This window comes from Stigmatopora argus, chromosome 18 (genome assembly GCF_051989625.1).
Source record: "Stigmatopora argus isolate UIUO_Sarg chromosome 18, RoL_Sarg_1.0, whole genome shotgun sequence".
NCBI classification, from domain to species: Eukaryota; Metazoa; Chordata; class Actinopteri; order Syngnathiformes; family Syngnathidae; genus Stigmatopora; species Stigmatopora argus.
The window spans coordinates 1,410,387-1,432,190 of record NC_135404.1 but is presented as its reverse complement, the minus strand read 5'-3'; the positions used below and the strand labels follow the sequence as shown (position 1 = coordinate 1,432,190).

General features: G+C 43.0%; 2 protein-coding genes across 6 annotated transcripts in view; one reads left to right on the top strand and one right to left on the bottom strand.

Annotated features, from left to right (window-relative positions):
- The window catches only part of tmem94 (transmembrane protein 94), a 201,013-nt gene that overhangs the window by 164,645 nt on the left and 14,564 nt on the right, over positions 1–21,804 (top strand). For all 5 annotated transcript variants that reach the window (XM_077625143.1, XM_077625142.1, XM_077625141.1 and 2 more), the window contains 4 exons: positions 4,691–4,880; positions 5,016–5,093; positions 5,175–5,260; positions 5,331–5,412. In XM_077625143.1, the coding sequence (XP_077481269.1) occupies positions 4,691–4,880; positions 5,016–5,093; positions 5,175–5,260; positions 5,331–5,412 (436 nt within the window). The remainder of the gene's footprint in view (positions 1–4,690; positions 4,881–5,015; positions 5,094–5,174; positions 5,261–5,330; positions 5,413–21,804) is intronic.
- Positions 16,917–21,495, bottom strand: LOC144093056 (uncharacterized). The gene is made up of 2 exons (XM_077626321.1): positions 21,223–21,495; positions 16,917–20,676 (listed from the first exon to the last, which is right to left on the bottom strand). Exon 2 carries the CDS (start codon positions 18,916–18,918, stop codon positions 17,935–17,937), a length of 984 nt encoding a protein of 327 aa, XP_077482447.1. The 5' UTR covers positions 18,919–20,676; positions 21,223–21,495; the 3' UTR covers positions 16,917–17,934.

Below are 21,804 nucleotides of genomic sequence, written 5' to 3'. Positions count from 1 at the left end.
CACCAACAATCATTCGCACTCTCAATCATATCGCCACCAGCGAGAATCAAGCCCGCTCCTGCCCGCACCGAAGTCAGGCGAGTGAGCCTCTACACCACAAGGCAGCACGTAATTAAATCATGTACAACCAAAAGGGTAAAAAATGCATCAATTTGGCTTGTCTATAGTTAAGACCCCCATTCTTCTTATCCCACTGATCTTTGTTAACTTCAAAGGCACGCCACTTGTTAAGTCTACCGTATTTACTCGCATATAAGCCGCTTTTGTCAGACAAAAACTTGATGACTGAATCGAGGTTTCAGCTTATATGCGCATAAAAACACGAAATGCACAAAACTGCAGGTTGACGACGCCATGACACGGTGACGTCATGACGCCATGGTGCAGTGACGTCATGACGCAAGACAATGCGGCCGATACGGTCATTTATTTCAAAATTGAAAAAAGATAAACAGATGAGACGCTAAACAAAATTAATTTTGACGTCTATGAATGAAATTCAAGAAAAAAACGAATGTATCACTGCTGGCTCGGACACGGCCATCTTACATAGGTCGGGGCGCGGCCATATTACCTAGGGCGCTGCCGTCTAACCGTAGTTAAACATGTTCTGACTGGCCAGGCGCGAGTAGCCTTGATTTTGAAATAAAACAAAATTCCACTTAGATTTTTTTTCATTTTATTTCTTGTTCGAAAGTGAAAACTATTGGAGTAATATGAGCCATCGAAATAATTGAGATATTTTGATAATACAGTGGTACCTCGAGATACGATCTTAATTCATTCCGGGCCTGAGCTCGTATGTCGATTTACAAGTAACACAAATGAACGTTTCCCATAGAAATGAACTAAAAACAGATTAATTCGTTCCAACCCTCTGAAAAAACACCCAAAACAGGATATTGGATTGGAAAAACATTTTTATTTGTTCTAAATCTCCATCTATTAACAAAGTAACAAATAACTAGTGGTTTAATAGTACTAAAATGTGTTTAATAGTACTAAAATTAGATGGATTTCACAGAGGGGAGAGAGTGGGGAGACTTTTTGCACGGCAACATGCTCGTAACATAACAAACACATTTAAATGAACTTGGATTACGATGCAGACACTCAAAAATAAGTTTAATCTAACATTACACTAAATTTACCGTAATATGCTGTTTAATATACCCCCCATTTAATATACCCGGGTATATTAAACGGCAAGGGTATATTAAACGGCAGGGTTATATTAAATGGCGCACAAACAGGAAGGTAACATCCACTACGCATGTGACGGGGTGCATCAACGTTTTGCAGACTGTACCTGTATTAGGTTTAAGTAGGTCATGTAACAGGATTAACCTTAATCTGTTTCATTAGTAAACAAAATAAAGGCTGCACTTTAAGTGCAAGAGATTTTGGTACCTTACCCAAATTCACGAATTTAACAGTACAATCTACCGTATTTTGCTGTTTAATATACCCCCCATTTAAAATACCCAGGTAAATACGATATAAGTGATTTTGTGCAGTCATTCATTCAATATGGAAAGCACAAGCAGCAAGCTTTCAGAGACCACATTGCGTCTACTTCCAGCACAGTGAGTAGGAAAAAGCGGACGGAACTGACTGTCGAACGAAGGCTCGCCATTCTACACGAGCTGCGAACCACTTTCAGCAACAACAAGCTCCCTCCGCCTTAGCGACTACAGCTACTGTGGATCCCGGGCCACTGCAACATATGTGGTAACGACCTGGCCGATGCCCTAGCTAAATTTGACTCGTCAGATGACCAAACCCATACCTCCCCGGACGCAGCCACAAGACGCGCCATCATCCAACGTGAAGATCGCTCCCCCCCTCTCCCACCCCCGCCTTTTGCAGACCTACACTACGAAAGTCACAGAGGAAGAACTTGCCCTATCGAAAGGAGACCGCACAGACCTGATTGGTTTCCGCAGTGGACACCACCCCCTGCTCCGCCGTTGGCTCCACCTTATGGGAAAATCCGACTCGGATCGCTGCCGCCTGTTCGACGAGGAAACAGTCGTCTGAACACCTATGGGTCCGCTGTCCGGCCTTAATGACCGAACGCTACCATCGCGGTCTGGGCAACTCCCTGGATGAACTAATCCGTGTTCCAGTGGCAGCTCTAGCTCGTCATACGACCGCTCGTCATACAAAATTCTCGTCTTACGGCGGAAATTTCGATCGAATAATTCGCCCGTGTTGCGATCAAAATTTCGTGATGCGACCAAGCCAGGTCTTTTTTGCATATCTTTTGTGTATAACAATATCTACGAGCACGGAACGATTAATTCAGACGAGTTTCTCCTAAGACCAGGAAACGCACAACGCGCATGCGCGGGCAAAAAGAGGGCTTTCTGGGTAATGAAGTATACTCGTGCACACAACACCCATAGGCAATGGCAACCTTTCTCAGAATAAAACTTCATTACCCACAATCAATACGTGGGTAAGCTCAACTATTGTATTTCCTGTTATTCTTTCTAAGGAAAGAAGCTCCCGCGATCGTTCTTTAAAGACTATTTCTCGTTGGCAAGTGGTCGTGCGTTATCCTATTGTGAGGACATTTGTGTGCATCATTTTGGGAATACTTTGAAGGCAATACAACAGCAAACAGTCCATCGATAGCGAACGTGAGGGTGGAGCCGTGGCAAACCGCCAACCCGGAAAACGAAGGTAACAAAAGATTACAACAAAATTAGAATTCAGTTTTGTGTAAAGTTACATTAAACGTATGTTTGAGTGTCTGTATATATTAATCCAAGTTAATTTAAATTTGTTTGTTCCGTTTACAAGTGCGTTGTCGTGGAAAAAAAACGAACCCCACCCCCCCACGCCACCAAACGTCTCTGTCTCCCGTCGGCGAAATCTTCCCAATTTTAGTTAGATTGAACACATTTTATTACTATTAAACCACTACTTATGTGTTACTTTGTTAATAAATGGCGAATTAGAAGAAATAAAACATTTTTTCCAATCCAATATCCTGTTTTTGGTGTTTTTTCAGAGGGCTGGAACGAATTAATTTGTTTTCCATTCATTTCAATGGAAAACGTCCGCTCGAGTTACGAGAATCTCGTCATACGAGCTCAGTTCCGGAACGGATTAAGCTCGTATCTCGAGGTACCACTGTACTATATAATTAAACGGCAGGGGTATATTAAATGGCGCACAAAAGGGAGGCTCAAAAAAGCAAAAATCATTTAATATACCCGGGTATATTAAACAGCATAATACGGTAATTCGAATTTTGTTTTACATTTTGATACTTTTTTTCTCCCTGGCTCTGTTAGCCCCACCTCCACCCTGACTTACTGATGCAACCTAACGAAGATTGTTTGCTTTTGTATTCCCTTCAAAATATTCCAAAAATGATGCACACAAATGTTCTCACAATAGGATAACGTACGACGACTTGCCAACGAGATGTAGTATATACACCATTCGCACTGACTAACGGAAAAACACTGAAAAAATGCAACGCTCCGCCCAGTGCTCGTAGAGACATTACACGAGGGAGTTGCGACCTGAGAGACATTACACGAGGGAGTTGCGACCTGAGAGACATTACACGATGGAGTTGCGACCTGAGAGACATTACACGAGGGAGTTGCGACCAGAGAGACATTACACGAGGGAGTTGAGACCAGAATGACAGTGCCCATGATGTTCTTATGAGCAGCCTCTCGCATCCGCTGTATGCTCGTCTATCAAAATTTGTCTCATATCTCAAGATAAATATTTGCCCAAAATGTTACTCGTAAATAGCTTAATACCGATTTGGTTAGCTTTCTTACTATCTGATACCATGACTTTTTAAATTGTAGTATATAGCACGTTTAAAATGGAACGTTGGATCATGCTTACTTGAGAGAAATTGACAAATAATTAAAAATTGCTACACCTGTACTAATTTTCTCAAATTGCTCGTATGTCGGGGCAATCGTATGTCGAGGTACCACTGTAGAAGCAATATGGCTGCCACAGCATATTAAAACTTCTGGTAAGATAATTGTAATTTCTGTAATTAGAAAGCATCAGGTTCTCATCAAAATAGACGTATTTCTTTTTTCAAACTGAGTAATTTCATATTTTGCATTTACAAAGACAACCATATTAACTATCTTATGATATTGACCCTCATAATGTGCTTTTGATTCATACAGTATCTCAGAAATATCACGTGTAATGATTTTTCTTAAAATTTTCACTTCAAAGTAACACAATTGTACTCCCTATTAAAACCATGAATACAGAGCTGAAAATTGGGAATCAGGGGGTGGCTTATATGCGAGAAATTGTCAAATTCAACAATTTCAACACAATTTTAAGGGTGCGACTTATACCCGCGGGCGGCTTTTATGCGCGTGAATACGGTAGTTCAAACATTTTCCAGGCTGCAGAATAAAGACTCCAAAAATAGCTTAATACCGATTTGGTTAGCTTTCTTACTATCTGATACCATGACTTTTTAAATTGTGGAATATAGCATGTTTAAAATGGAATGTTGGATCATGCCTACTTGAGAGAAATTGACAAATAATAAAAAATTGCTACACCTGTACTAATTTTCTATATGATAAAAACCATATAGAAACACAATAACTGAACCTCATGCATTTTTATGACGTTACCAATTATTTAATGGTCTTTACCATGTGTGCTTTCCCTGTGACAGTATCGCTCTAGATCCACTGTACCCGTCCCAATGTTCATGGGAGACATTGAGTTATGCCACCAAGGGTGCATTCAACAGATGCACTGAAGTTATTTCTCCTTTGAGACTTTCTGGACAACTTAACTGTCTTGGCTGTGCTGTGACCTTTCACCAAGGGGAAAGTGTCAGCATGACCAAGCTCATAGAGCAGGTTCAACACACATAACTACCCTCACACACACATAATTATTAGCTGGTAATAATTTAGTATGCAAATACATTCAATTTATTTTTACTGCAGTGGCTTTGGTTAGAGTTTGATTCTTTGTTGTTGTTTTTTTTGCAGGCAAGACATACAACATACGGCATTCGGAAGTGTTTTCTTTTTCTGCTACAGTGCCAGCTCAGTCTAGTCATCATACAGGTCAGAGAACAGACTTGACATACTTTTATTTTGCCATACAGTATATGTGAGTTAAGCATAAATGAGCTCTTTTCGCTGTAGTTTTTAGCCTGTTTAGCTCAGCTCCCTCCTCCCATGAACACCACAGACATTCTCTGGCTATCCTGCTTCAGCTGCCCACTGCTAAGGTAGAACTCCATAGACTATGTAAGAACATTAGTGTTATTTTGTGTGTTCATTAATTATGTTCTTTTACAGCATGTCACTTCTGGGAAAGCCTCCAGATAACTCTGTCATGACTGTTGCCACCGGGAAGAACCTTAATGGTATTCCAAAAAAGGTAGGACCTCAGTGATCATTTGGGAAGTAGTTTAAATCTGTTATGTCTGTATTTTTTTTTATCCAAGAGTAATAGTTCCTGCTATAAAAAAAATAATAATTCAAAGTTAAACCACTGTGGAAGCAAGCAGAATTGAAATTGTGTGATGTCACATTGTGCCTGTCCATACTGTGGGCGTGGATCAGCTACTGCTAGTTTTGCACTGGCAAATAAGTCTAACATCGGAAGGTACCGTATTTTCACGCCTATAAGGCGCGCATAAAAGTCAAAAATTTTCACCCAAAATAGACAGGGCGCCGTATAATCCAGTGCGCTTTATATATGGACCAATACTAAAATTGTTATCACGATAAAATAAAATAAATCAGTCAATAGGACAACTACGGAAACCAGCCCCCGACTCTACTACCGTAATTACTCGAATATAACACGCAGATTTTTGCTATATAATTAATTCCAATAGTTGGGGGTGCGTGTTATAATCAATAACTAAAATAAATTACAAATTTTCGATCGAAAAAAGCATTGTCAAACTCACTTTGACGCACGGATTTTACGTCATCTCGTAGAGCCGACGCACGGATTTTACGTCATCTCGTAAAGCCAATCGGATGATGTGTTGTGGGAGGAAGAGGAAGTGGATGAAGGAAGCGTGGACGTTGATAGGAGTGGCCCTTTTGGCCCTCCTGGGTTGCCGTTGACGCATACCGGCTGTAGCCAATCCATTGATTGCTTTCATTTCCTGTATTTAAGTAGCGACGCGTCATCACACGTCGCCGGATCGTTCACTATCGTTGACTATCATTGACTGTTGTTAGCGTTTGCTAGCGGTCGCTAGCTGTCGTTATTCTGTTGCCTCTGTCCGTATGCGCGCCGCATGCGGCCACGTATGTTTCCACGCCTTGGTTGATTCATTAAAGGACTCCGTATCACGCTGAATGCCTCGTCCTCTCCTGCTTCCTGCATTTGGGTCTACCTACATCCACGGTCGCGTCGCACAACGCGGCGCGACCGTAACAGATGCCCCCGATCGCGCTGCGACGACCCAGCGACGCGGCGCGATCATAACAAGAGGACAGACAAAGAGAGAGAGGAACTCTTCATTTGAAGGATTCTAATGAATAAATTTGTTTGAACAAAACAATCGTGAAACGAAGAAAAAAAGGTAAGATTTCTGATTTTCGTCAGCGGGAAATTTTAGGTGCGCACTATATTCGATTACTGCGTTTTTCCAGATATTTTTGGCCCAAAATTACCTGCGTGTTATTTTCGAGTGCGCGTTATATTCGAGTAATTACGGTATTTTCCCGTAGATAAAGTACTGCGCAGTGACTGCTGGGATATAAAGTTCTTAATACACCCAGTTCTTCAATACAGTTAGTATGATGGCAACCACCCTAATTTGGTGCTGGCCGTCATTTCGGCTGTATTTACAAAAGAAATCCTGCCGCTAAATGTTGGTGTCAACAGAGCATTCAAAGCTAGACTGTGAACTATGTATATATATATACAACTAACTACGGCAAGCAGCCCGACTCTACTATTTTCCCGTAGATAAAGTACTGCGCAGTGACTGCTGGGATAAAGAGTTCTTGCGCGCAACACCCACATGCTAAAAAAAGTTCGGTTGTACTTTATTTAGACATTTTACAACTTACTCACGTCATCATCACCCACAAATCCATCAAAGTCCTCATTTTCTATGTCCGAATTAAACAATTGCCCAAATGAGTCTTCCAAAACGCTGGGTCCCGCGGTTGTAGTTCTTAAGCCTCCGGGAATGAAGGCAAGCTCCGAGTTATTATATATAATATATATACATAGTTCACAGTCTAGCTTTGAATGCTCTGTTGACGCCAACATTTAGCGGCAGGATTTCTTTTGTAAATACAGCCGAAATGACGGCCAGCACCAATTTAGTGTGGTCGCCATCATACTAACTGTATTGACTTTCATTGCTTTTCCCCCTGGTCGCACTGCTTCCAGATGTGTTTTCATATTGAAGCATTTAACCAATCACATTTCAGCGCTCCAAAACTTTTTGGGAAACCCTAGTTCAGCGAGCAAGGACGCAGGGAAACGGAGCGCCACAACGAAAAAGTAAAGAAGAATCGGGAAATCTTAAAAGGTTTGATAGACTCTGTAAACTTTCATTTCGGGGACACGATGAAAGCGCTGCAAAGGAAATTATGTGGAACTTCTTTCTCTCATTGCTGAGAGAAACACGGATTCACTTCCTATTAATTTTGTTGCATTTTTGGGTCACTTGTTAACATCTACTCATCATTGAAAAAAACATGATTGGACGCCTATCATCCTCAATAGCGTAGATTTTTTTTAAAGTTATGTGATAATCAAATTAGTATCAATCATATTTGTGTATAAGCATCCAGTTCAAAAATTTAGCATTGTGGAATATATATATATATACATATATATATATATATATATATATATATACATATATATACATATATATACATACATATATATACATATATACATATATACATATACATATATTTACATATATACATACCTATATATATATATATATACATATATATATATATATATATAAAATAAAAAAAATAAAAATCAGACTTAGGCTTGTCATCATCATTGACTAGACAAAAGCCTGATTGTCATCATACCCAGCTGCGTATGACGAAATTGAAAGTGCTTCTCCACAAAGTGCGCTTTTCTCAGGCAAGAGCCCAACCAAGTGATAGTTTCAGACTTGCTGCCATTCTGCCGTGATGGATACATCGCATCACCACCCGAGCGCAACCAACTCCCGACGACTGCGAAAAGGTTTGCCTCACCGATGCCAACAAAGAATAAAATGGATCACTTACCTCCCACTGTCTGCCTACTTACCTACAGTCAGCCAGCAGGAGGCAGCTCGCCGCCCAACGTCCTTCATGTTTCCTCACCCCGAAGTTGTTACACAGAGGGGATTGTGTGTCGTGCTACTGCAATTCAGAGTCCTGATGGCTGTGGGAAATAAGGTGTCCTTAAGCCTCTTTGTCCGTGCTTTGTGAGACCGGTAGCGCCTGCCAGAGGGAAGCAGCTGGAACAGGTCGTGACCAGGGTGGTCCGGGTCCCCAACAATGTTCCCGGCTCTGCTGAGGTAACGAGGGCTGGCAATATCTTCCAGTGAGGGCAGAGAGCAGCCGACGATCCTCTGGGCAGTGTTGATCACTCTCTGCATGGCCTTTTTGTCTGCTGCCGTGCTTCCAGCGTACCACACTGTGATGCCGTATGCCAGGATGCTCTCCACAGTGGCTTTATAGAAGGTTACCAGAAGCTTAGTGTCCAAGTTGTTCCTCCTGAGTACCCTCAGGAAATGGAGTCGTTTCTGGGCCTTCTTCACTACTGCTGTGGTGTTTGTGGACCAGGAGAGCTTGTCCGTGACGTGGACCCCCAGGAATTTAAAGGACTGGACCCTGTCTACACGAACTCCATTTATGAGGAGTGGGGCCAGATCTGTGCTCTGTTTGCGGAAGTCCAGGATTATTTCTTTAGTTTTTGTTTTGTTCAGTGTGAGGTTGTTCATCGAGCACCACGAAGACAGTTTGTTGACCTCGTCTCTATCGGCCGCCTCATCCCCTTCTGAGATGAGTCCGACCACAGTGGTGTCATCAGCAAATTTGATGATGTAGTTAGACTGGTGGGTTGGTGTACAGTCATAAGTATACAGGGAGTACAGAAGAGGACTCAGTACACAGCCTTGAGGGGAGCCAGTGCTCAGTGTAATGGAGGAAGAAAGGTGGGAACTAAGTCTAACAGTTTGTGGTCGGTTGGTTAGGAAGTTCTTTATCCAACAGCAGATGGAGGAAAATAGTCCGAGGTGGGAGTTTGTCAGTCAGAATGTCCGGTTTCATGGTGTTGAAGGCTGAGCTATAGTCAATGAAAAGCATCCTCACGTAATTCCCATGGTGTTCCAGGTGGCTCAATGCTGTATGTAGAGCAATGGTGATAGCATCCTCAGTGGACCTGTTAGCTCTATAAGCAAACTGGTGAGGGTCAACTGAGGGAGAGATTGTATTCCTGATATGGCGGGCTATCAACTTTTCAAAGCACTTCGTGATCACAGGCGTGAGAGCAACAGGCCTATAATCATTCATGCTGTCAATGGTTGGCTTTTTGGGGACAGGGATAATGGTTGCAGATTTCAGGCAGGATGGAATGATGGATTGTTGGATAACTTTATTCATCCCGTATTCGGGAAATTTCGTTGTTCCAGTGGCAAGAGGGTGAGGATGCAGGAATAGGAAAGGCATTTTAGACATAAATAGATAGGTAATAAGTAGGTCAAGAAATAAATACATGAATAAATATATAATTAAAAAGGCGTGTTGCTTAGCACATATATACATACATACACATAAATGTACATGCATGCATACGGTAGGTCTTAACACTCAGCCATTTTTTTGTTAAAGAGCCTGACAGCTGATGGGAGGAAGGATCTGCGGAAGCGCTCCTTCTTGCAATGAGGGTGCCGCAGTCTATTGCTAAAAGAGCTTCGGAGGGACTCCACAGACTCATGCAGGGGGTGGGAGGTGCTGTCCTTGATGGACATCATCCTGGTCAGCATCCTCCGCTCTCCCACTTCCTCCACAGAGTCCAAAGGACAGCCCAGAACAGAGCTGGCCCTCCTGACCAGCTTATTCAGCCTGTTTCTTTCCCTCTCCGTGCTCCCGCATCCCCAACAAAGCACTGCATAAAACACTGTAGATGCCACCACAGTGTCGTAGAAAGTCCTCAGCAGTGTCCTGCACACTCCAAAGGACCGTAGACTCCTCAGTAGGTAGAGGCGGCTCTGGCCCCTTTTGTATAGGGCATCTATGTTTGTGGACCAGTCTAGTTTGTTGTTGAGGTGAACACCCAGGTACTTAAAATTCTCCACGATTTCAATGTCTGTACCCTGGATGTTCACCTGAGTGGTCTGTTGAGGATTCCTCCGAAAATCGATGACCATTTCCTTTGTCTTACTGGTGTTGATGTAGAGGTGGTTTTGCCTACACCAGTCAACAAAGGCTGTGATGACTCCCCTGTACTCCAGGTCGTTCCCGTCCGTCACTCGTCCAACAATAGCGGTGTGGTCAGAGAACTTCTGGAGGTGGCAGGTGTCTGTATTATGTTTAAAGTCCGATGTGTAGAGGGAGAAGAGGAGTGGAGAGAGCACTGTGCCTTGTGGGGCCCCCGTGCTGCAAGCTACCACATCAGACGTACAGTCCTGGAGTCTCACATATTGTGGTCTGTCAGTGAGGAAGTCGATGATCCATGCGGCTAGGTGGTTCCTTACTCCAGCCTCTTCCAGTTTCCCTCTCAGTAGAACCGGCTGAATGGTGTTGAACGCACTGGAGAGGTCAAAAAACATCATTCTCAGCGTGCTTCCCGCGTTCTCCAGGTGTGAAAGAGACCTGTGCATCAGGTAGGTGGTAGCATCTTCCACACCAATGCCTGGACGATAGGCGAACTGCAGAGGGTCCAGCTCTGCATTCATCAGGGGGCTGAGGTGATTGAGGATGATTCTCTCCAATGTCTTGATCAGGTGAGAGGTTAATGCTACCGGCCTGAAGTGGTTTGGCTCCCTGGGGTACGCAGTCTTAGGAAGTGGGACCACGCAGGAAGTTTTCCACAAGGTGGGGACCTTCTGCAGACTGAGGCTGAGGTTGAAAATATGCAGAATCACTTTACCAAGCTGATCCGCACACTCTCTCAGTAGTCTGGAGCTGAGGCCGTCTGGACCGGTAGCCTTCCTTGCCTCGATCTTCTTTAGCTGTTTTATCACCTGATCGACAGTAATGCAGAGACCGGTGGAAAAGGGGGAGGAAGAGGAGGAGGAGGAGAACGAGGGGGGAGCGTTGCTTCTGGTCTGGGGGGTCAGGGGAGTGGGGGCAGGACTGAATCTGTTAAAGAACTGATTCAGTTCATTGGCCCACTCCCTGCCGCCGGACTCCGGGTCTCTCTCACTCTTGCCTCCATGGCCCGAAATGGTCCTCAAGCTCCTCCAGACCTCTTTGGTGTTGCCTCTCTGGAGTTGGTTCTCCAGCTTCCTCCTGTAGATGGTCTTTCCCTTCCTTATCTCTCTCTTCAGCTCCTTCTGGACCATTTTCAGGCTCTCTTTCTCCCCAGACCTAAAAGCCCTCTTCTTCTTGTTCAGGAGGGCCCCTAGATCCCTGGTGACCCACGGCTTATTGTTGGAGAAACAACGGACCTTCTTGGAGGGTACAATGTTCTCAACACAGAAGTTAATATAATCTGTGATGCAGTGGGTCAAGCTGTCAATGTCTTTACCATGTGAATTGCACAGCACCACCCAGTCAGTGGTCTCAAAACAGTCCCTCAGTACCATGCTGGTCTCCTCGGTCCATCTTTGTATGATCCTCGTGGTAGGATTTATTTTCCTCACCATAGGGATGTAGGTGGGGATCAGATGGACCAGGTTGTGGTCTGAGCGGCCCAGTGGGGGGAGGGGGACTGAGCTGTATGCCTCCTCTGTGTTGGCATACAGCAGGTCCAGAGTTTTTTGTTCCCTGGTGTGGCACTTCACATACTGAGTGAAGGTGGGGAGAGTAGAAGCCAACGGAGCATGGTTAAAATCACCAGCGATAAGAAGGAGAGACTGGGGGTGTGACGTTTGCAGCCGGGACACAGTGGCGTGAAGCAGCTCGCGGGCGACTGTCGCATCGGCCGAGGGACGTATATACGCAGTTATTATGATAACGTGCGAGAACTCCCGGGGGATGTAAAACGGCCTGATGCTAACAGCTACTAGCTCGATATCTCGAGTGCAGAGTCGCTCCTTCACAGTAATGTGCCCGGGGCTGCACCATCTACTTGCAGGGAACAATTGAAGATTTTTGTGAAGACTCCAGCCAGCTGGTCAGCACAGGCTTTGAGCACCTTCTCAGGTACTCCATCAGGTCCAGCAGCCTTCCTGGTATTCACAGACCGCATTTCCAGTCTCACTTCCTGTTCCTGGAACTTCAGTGTATTGCTGCAGGGTAGTGGCGGGGGTGTTGAGACTGGGTCTGATTTGTCAGTCTCAAAGCGGGCAAAGAAACGGTTCAGTTCCTCCGCTAGCGAGGCATCTGCGTTAACAGACATATTATTGTTATTGTATTTGGTAATATGTCGTATTCCCTGCCACATCTTCTTTGGGTTATTTTCTGTGAAGTGCTCCTCAATTTTCTTAGTATATTCTGCCTTGGCCTTTTTAATGCCTCTTTTCAGCTCAGCTCTGGCAGCTCTATATTTCATCTTGTCCCCTGATCTGAAAGCGGTGTTACGGCATTTGATGAGTCCCTGTGTCTCCTTGGTCATCCAGGGTTTTTGGTTAGGAAAAACCCGTATTTGTTTATTTCTAGTGACGTCGTCCATGGAGTTTTTGATATAGTAAGCGTCCGTATAGTCCTGGAGGTTGTCGTGTTCAAAGAGTTCCCAGTTGGTGCGGAAAAAACAGTCCTGCAGCTGAGAAAGGGCATCCTCGGGCCAAGTTTTTATTGTCTTTATTTGTGGCTTTGTTAGCCTCCAGAATGGAGTGTATGCTGGGGTGAGGGCTAGACAGAGGTGATCTGATCCAGCTAGGTGAGGGAGGGAAGTGACTTTGTAAGCATGTTTGATATTAGAATAAACATGGTCAAGAGTTTTGTCTCCCCTCATGTGACATTTTACGTATTGGATAAACTTAGGTAGAACAGTCTTTAAACATGCTCTGTTGAAGTCACCAGCAACAATACAGACTCCATCGGGGTGGTCAAACTGTTGTTTCTTTACAGCCATTAGCAGGAGGTTTAATGCCGTGTTGACGTTAGCATCAGGAGGAATATAGATCGCCGTTACTATCACGACCGTTAGCTCTCTCGGTAGATAGTAGGGCCTACATCGTACTGCCAATAGCTCTAAGTCCGGGGAACAGAGTGTCAATGATCCTACTGTCACCACACCATTCATTATGTATGAACAAGCACAGTCCTCCTCTGCTTTTGCCTGTTAGTTCCTTTGAACGATCGTTCCGAAAAAGCGTTCAGCTAGCTAGCGATACCGCAGCGTCAGAATATAAATGAGAATAATGTTACAGTTCTTAACAAAGCTGTTGGTAGCAATTCGAAGTTCCAACTCATCCATTTTGTGGGTGATGGATCTGGCGTTGGTCAAAACGATACTCGGAAGCGGTGCTCGGTGTGGTTGTTGACTTAGCTTAGCAGCAAGGCCCGCCCGACAACCGCGCTTTTGCTTCCTTTCTCTCCGCCGCCGTCGCCTCCTTCGACGTGCTTTGAGTGGGCTGACTATCCACGGAGATCCCGGAGGTCTCGAGATGCCCTCGGGGATATCGTAGGTTCGTTGGTAGTTCGTTGTGACATCGGATATATCGCATCTCCTTCCGATAGCAATTAAGTCGTGGCGACTGTAGGAAAAGTTTGCCTCGCAGATGTTGGTAAATAACGATAGGATTGAGAAAAGAAAACACCAAACTGGAGAGCAAAAAGCCACTGCATCCGTGTGCGCCGCCATTTTTGTGGTTTTGGGTATATATATATATATATATATATATATATATATATATATATATATATATATATATATATATATATATATATATGTATACATATATGTGTATATATATGTATGTATATATATATGTATATACACACATGTATAAATGTATGTGTATATATATATATATATATAAAATCTTTGAAATATTGGCCGCGATGATTCTTAATGGATTTGACCCGCAAAAAACATTTCTGCTTCAAAGAGTTAAACTTTGTAGCACAATTTGTATTATTTTGAAACCTAGGATAATAAAGCCTTAGGACAAAATGACAAAACAATCCTACGTAGGTTTTTTTGCTTCACACATTTAATGGCATTTTTGAGCATTCAGATGTGCTTTTTTCAATACTACAGAACAACAAACTTGATGTACAGTTTTGTCCTGCAAGAGTAAAGGAGTTTTGTGACACAGTTGAGCGCGAGAGGAGCCGATATGAGGAAATCTACGAGGCCACTGAATGCAGGGTGGGTGCTCCAAGCGCACAAAGAGGTCAAGCGCAAGATTCTCACGCGCACTACCACCAACTCCACGACAGGATTCTGGACAATATTACTTGCCAGACGCGGACCAGATATCAGGAATACGAAAGACTGATGTTTCTCTCCCTCTTCGACCCGCAGAAGTTTTGGGAATACCAGAAAACTTTCCCACATGCAGCCTTCTACATCTTAACGCAGAGCCACGGTACACTTTTCGATCTGAGTGAGAGCATGGGGCGGCTGTACACATTAGTGGGTTTGACAGAGACCACCGTGTCCACTGCTTCTGTCGAACGGACATTTTCAGCCCGAAACAGAATCAAAACTTATGCCAGAAATACAACAGGACAGACTCGACTGTCAGCATTAGCTTTGATGGCGATAGAAAAAAACTTCTTGATGGACCTGAAACGCACGTGTAATCTGTAACACAGAGTAATTGAAATTTTCTTGAAAAAAGAAAGGGGGATGCATTTTGTGTACAAATAAAAAGAATTTTTGTGAAGTAAAATGTGTCTATTTTCCAAAATAATATTTAAAATTTTGAGGTTATTATTGATTATTTTTATGTGTCGCAGCTGTAGCTACAGTAAAGGTTTTATAGACATAAAATACTTGTTGAGGGTTGATTCACACGTAGCACTACTGAAGGCCCAGGCGTGAAATGCACGGCCCGCCACTGACGTATGTATATGTGCTTATATATATGTATGTATGTATGTATATAAATGCGTATGTAAACGTGTGTATATATATATATATATATATATATATATATATATATATATATATATATATATATATATATATATATATATTTATTTATTTATTAACTTACTTATTACCTATCTATTTATGTCTAAAATGCCTTTCCTATTTCTGCATCCTCACCCTCTTGCTACTGTGACAACGAATACGTGATGAATAAAGTTATTAAATCCAATCCAATCCGAGATAGATCACCCCTATAATTACTACCATACTACATGTTTCCTCACCTATACAAAAATACAAGTACACAAGTCAAACTATCAAGATATGTATTTGTTAAATATGACAGTTATAAGCATATGAAGATGTTAGGTTCACCAATAGGCGTTCCCAAATGAACGCACAAATAAAGAGGAAAAGACAGTCTTCTGGAATTTTCTCTTGCAAGGTGAACGGCCATTGAGTCAACCTCCCAACTCTGTTCGGACTTTACACATATTTTCTGTTGTTTTATTACATTCGAGTGCTCTGATTACAATGTACATCTCAACTCTAATGGGTGAGGGGGGGGGTAAACACAAGTGAGATATCAATAGTCAAGAGTCAAAACAGATGAAGAAGGTCTGTTAGTCTTGTGGATTCTGTGTTGGACGCAGGTGCAGTTCCCAGATTCAATTCGCAGCACTGCAAGGCGTTCTGGATCCTCTTTGTTTAGACTTCCCGGAGTAAAGTTTATGAGTGAAGGCCAAACTTTAGGTGTCCACCCCGTTCTGGCTCCTCTTTGTTTAGACTAGCTAAGGTTATCAGGAGCAAAGCATTTACCTCGTTACAAGCAAACATATAATATTCAACTAATAATGATGAGCAAAGTAAGTTTTTTAGTAAAGCAAAGCATTTCTTCATTGCAAGCAAATATATGAGAAGAATGTGAAATATCCTCACCTTCCCCCCTTATCTATACATATGACTATTTCTGAGAATGTGTGTGCGCGTGTGCGTGAGGTCTGGTTGAATTGGAGACAAGACCAGTACGTCCGATTTGAATGCGGTTTTCACCAAAAGTTGGCAAATTATGCCTCTAGGATGAACCGCAACCAATTTTTGAATTTGGACTCAAAAGTGCAACTTTGGGCCATTTTTATCGGTACTTGCGAAACTTTCAGATCAAAACCACTCTGTTTTGTAAAAGCAACATGACCAGGACAACATTGCACGTGCATAATTTTCCAGGTCATACGTGTCGTCTTGCTAAAAATCAATAAAAACCCTCGATTTTGGACACTTTGGTTCTTCCAAAAAATCAATTCAAATCGACCCTGTGGTCACATTTTTGACCTTTGACCCAGTTGTTTTAACACTTGCAAAACTTTCCGACCACAAACAATTACAGTTTTTGCAGCACTATGCAGGCGCACATGCAGCATTTATCAGCTTTTTAAAGTGGCTTCTACCGTCAAGCTGCAAAATTACAAAAACCCTTGCTTTTGGACATCCTTAAAACCTGCTACATGTTTTCTTTCACTTTTGTATATATGTATGATATATGTATGTATATATGTATGTATATATGTATGTATATATGTATGTATATATGTATGTATATGTTACACCCTGCATTCGATCTTGACACACAGGGGGAAATAATCAGAACAGAGAGATGTTGTTGTTAGTTCAATCCAAACTTTTACTGTAATCTATTAACACAAAAACCCATAACATACAATTAAACCCATATATATATACATTATCAACACGTTAGAACCCAAAACATAATGTACAATTACACCTATATATATAAATATATATATTATCAACACTTTAGAACCCAAAACCCAATGCACACACACACTCGTTCAACACACGGTCATAACTTGTTATATCTTTTCCCATTACAACTTCCAGTAGTCCTACTATTATTCAACAGGGCAAACAATGCAATATCAACAATATAACATCCTTTCTATGACCGTTATAGACACTGTCAACGATAATGGTGGCCGAAGGTAGCGTGCTAAATGCTATTCCATGTGCGTGCCCCGAGACTCTCACATTCACGCCCGTAATTCAAAAGTAAATAAACATTAATAACCATTATCTCTTTTCTCACACGCTAAACAGTGTATATTACAAACCCCAAACTCAAACAGCCTTTACAACAAACAGCATACCTTGACACACAGGGGGAAATAATCAGAACAGCGAGATGTTGTTGTTAGTTCAATCCAAACTTTTACTGTAATGATTCAACACACCTCCCGTGCTTCAAGCTATTTGCTAAGACATCAATAATCGAATACCGATCTACTTTAACATGCCCCACACTTGCCATGTGGATCCAAGGATCACCAATCGAACACCGATACACACATTCAATCCAAACTCGTCATAGCTTCTTTACATGCAATCGTTAATAAATCAAACACTCTAGCATGTCACACTAATAAATCACACACTCTAGTATGTCACACTAATAGATCAAACACTCTAGTATGTCACACTCTCCCCCACAAAAACAAATGTCGTCCCGACATCAGTATATTCCAAATATCTTCCCCTTGTTGGTTGTTATGCTGAACAGTCTAGCGAACTTGTCATTTCACATCCTCTTCTGTAAACTGATACTCATGAAAACTCCAGGCGGCAAGGGCCACAGTTCAAATATAATCCACAACTCGTACGGTCCACGTTCACTGGATGGAAACTGTAATCACAGTCGTAACAGTCCATGTTCGCATAATACATGCCACCCTTGTAGGCTCAAGCCTGTTGGAGTCCATACATAAAGGGTGGTTGAATGTAATATGGCTGCAGGTGTACTAACCAAGGAACCACTCCTGGTGCAGGGTAAGCAGGTAGCAGCTGATGTGGTGACTGAGTACTATAACAGGAGGGGACACCAAGCTGATCATAGGTCGTTCGTCGTGGTGGATGTCTCTCCCTTCTTGGCCGTTCATAAGTCAACGCCTCAGGTTCATTCACAGTGGTTGGCGGAGAGGTCTCTGATAAATGATCATCACGAGGATCTTCAACAGCCAGATTTGTTCCCTCACCAGGCAGGTCCTCCCGCTGATAGTCATCTTCTCGTTGTACTGGTCCGGAAGCAGGGCCCTTCACTCCGAGTCTCCGATTCGCTGGCAGTGGCCTGTGCTCAGACTCCATCCCTTGGGCATCTCTCTCATTTAGCACCTGGAGGGGCTCGTAGTGAAAGTCATCTTCGTAACCACTGTCTTGGTCTGTCTCTTGAAGATGAGATACCGGCTGCTGTTTATTTCTCTCCATACTCTTGTCAATTTTTCCTCCTTCTGGTGTCAGGTTTTTTATCAGGATGCGCTCTCCTGGTTGTAGCACGGAGCTCCTCACTTTGGTGTCATAGTGCTTTTTACCTCGTTCTGCAGCGTTTCGTACACTCACGGTGGCAATGGTGTACGCCTCCTCCATCCCTTGTCTCCCTTTCTCCACTTTGGCCTTGTATAACTCCAGCTTGTCAGCTTTGATTGCGCGTTCTCTCAGCGCATCCAGTTCATCGCGATAGGCGCGGGCTGCACGGGCGTCTACGAGCAGCTTCAAATTCTCCTGCTGGAGCCTCTTTATTTCTTCCTCCATGTTTTCCTGCTGGTGTCTGTTGTCCAGCAGTTGTTCATTCCTCTCCTCTAGCTCTTGTCTAAGTCGTCTGATCTTTGCCTTTGAATCAGCAGGTTCCACCATCAGGTGTTGCTGAGTTCCCACCTGCTGCTGCTGCATGCTGGGAGGATTGACGATGGCCTGTGGACTGGGTGTGCCACAAAGCACACGAACCACACCTTCCCTTTCCTGAGTTAGCTCTGCTATAGTCTCTTCTTTTAGTGGTCTGCCTCCTCGGATTTTACATCCAGCTTGGAAATGTTCTCCACTCCCACACCGATAACAATGTGTGCACTTCACATCTCGCCCTCCCTGCTGACAAGCAAAACACCTTCTTGGGACATAAGCAGGGCGGCTAGTGTTCCAGGGGAGTGCTGGGGCTTGCTGTAGTAATTTTGTTTTTCAAAAGGTGGCTGGGGCTCCCTAACTGGTCTTCTAACTGAAGGTGGGAGGTAGGACTGAGGCTGAAACATAGCCTGCTGTAGTGTCTTTCTGATCTGAGCTATCTCTGCACTGAGATCTTTAAGAGAAGCAACACTTGCCTTAAGTTCAGTCAACTCCGCTCGTACCTCACGGGACACTTTTGGTTTTTCTTCTCCAGGGCAATTGGTAGGTCGTAGTTCTTCTAAGTGCACCTTGCTAATATGTGTCGCTGCCTGTGGGGTACTAAACTTCTTTTTATTTCTCCTTTCTGTTTCATTAGCACAGGCTACATTTAACCGCTCTAGCAAAAGCTCATCTGAAGTCTTACAGTTCAGCAAGAGAGGCTGCATATCTACTCTAACACTGTCACTCTGGAGACCAGTGAGTATCGTGTGCAAGCACATACGCTGGACTAAACTTGGGTTGTACTGGATTCCTGATTCTGATTCTCGAGATGCAAACAGTACCTTCTGCCTAAGAACTAAGACTCGCATTAAGAAACTTTGAGGAGTCTCTTTGATATGCTGCACTTCTGAAGCTAACTGCACATAGAGGTCGGTAGCACTCCTTTCCTGAAAATGAGCGCGTAGGATGCGTTTGAGTGTGGGAAGAGTGAGGTTAGGTTTCTCTTCCAAATAATTACGTAGCTGCAAACTGGGGGAGATAGCTCTGATAACTGCATCAATAATTTCCACATCTAGGTAACCCCTATTCAGTCCATTTTCAATTTGATGAACAAGGCTGGAGAATGTCAGCTTGTCCCTTTGGCCTGGTTCACCTATCTGGCCAGCAATTTTGAAGTCCTTGCGCCAGTATGAGCTTGGCTGGGGCTGGGGAGACACACCCCCTTGAGGGTCCGCAGCATCTGGTAGCTGGGGCAAAGTTATTGGAGTCTCTTCCAATCTTGATCCTTGCTTTTCGTTTTCATCTATTTTGACTTCATGCTTCATATCTGATATTTTATCTTTCAGTTTCAACAATTCAGACATGCCTTCATCCTCTACTTCCTCTAGTTCTTCTCTTTCTAGGTACTTTACAATGTGAGCCACTAATGATAGACGTGATTTCCGTTTAACACTTCTTAATATGTTAAGAAAATCACATATTTCCAGTAGGTTATTTTCCGTCAGGTTGTTCAATGTTCCTACCACCTCTTCGAGTAACTGTTCCATTTTGTTGACGATCTAGGAGCTCTGTTGACTGTACAGGAGTGAACTCTGAACTGGCACGTCTTTACTGTCCCTCTGATGATCTCGTAGGCCTCAGATGACAAGTACTCAACCGCCAACTTCCAGTTCTTCTTAAACAGCAACACCTCCTCTCACTGCCATCTGCCTGGTTTGTAGTGTTTGGGGGGATTTAGCTGGCTCAGAATTCAGTGAGCAGGTCTTGGACACTGGACATCTGAACAGCAATCCCAGCGGTGCCTCCAAAATGTTACACCCTGCATTCGATCTTGACACACAGGGGGAAATAATCAGAACAGAGAGATGTTGTTGTTAGTTCAATCCAAACTTTTACTGTAATCTATTAACACAAAAACCCATAACATACAATTAAACCCATATATATATACATTATCAACACGTTAGAACCCAAAACATAATGTACAATTACACCTATATATATAAATATATATATTATCAACACTTTAGAACCCAAAACCCAATGCACACACACACTCGTTCAACACACGGTCATAACTTGTTATATCTTTTCCCATTACAACTTCCAGTAGTCCTACTATTATTCAACAGGGCAAACAATGCAATATCAACAATATAACATCCTTTCTATGACCGTTATAGACACTGTCAACGATAATGGTGGCCGAAGGTAGCGTGCTAAATGCTATTCCATGTGCGTGCCCCGAGACTCTCACATTCACGCCCGTAATTCAAAAGTAAATAAACATTAATAACCATTATCTCTTTTCTCACACGCTAAACAGTGTATATTACAAACCCCAAACTCAAACAGCCTTTACAACAAACAGCATACCTTGACACACAGGGGGAAATAATCAGAACAGCGAGATGTTGTTGTTAGTTCAATCCAAACTTTTACTGTAATGATTCAACACACCTCCCGTGCTTCAAGCTATTTGCTAAGACATCAATAATCGAATACCGATCTACTTTAACATGCCCCACACTTGCCATGTGGATCCAAGGATCACCAATCGAACACCGATACACACATTCAATCCAAACTCGTCATAGCTTCTTTACATGCAATCGTTAATAAATCAAACACTCTAGCATGTCACACTAATAAATCACACACTCTAGTATGTCACACTAATAGATCAAACACTCTAGTATGTCACATATATATGTATATATATATATATGTGTATATATATATATACAGACGCTCCCCTACTTACGAACATTCAACTTACGAACAACGGTACATACGAACATGTCTGCAAATTGCGTTTAAGTCCAAAAATGTTCGCAAGTCCAATTTTGTATTTCGCGTCTTTTTCGGAGTAGTACTTCTTTCCGCCGCTAATACCGACGCCTGGCGCTGTGAGAGCTCAGCTCACCCAGCATCTACCTTCTTCGTTGCAATGCGGAA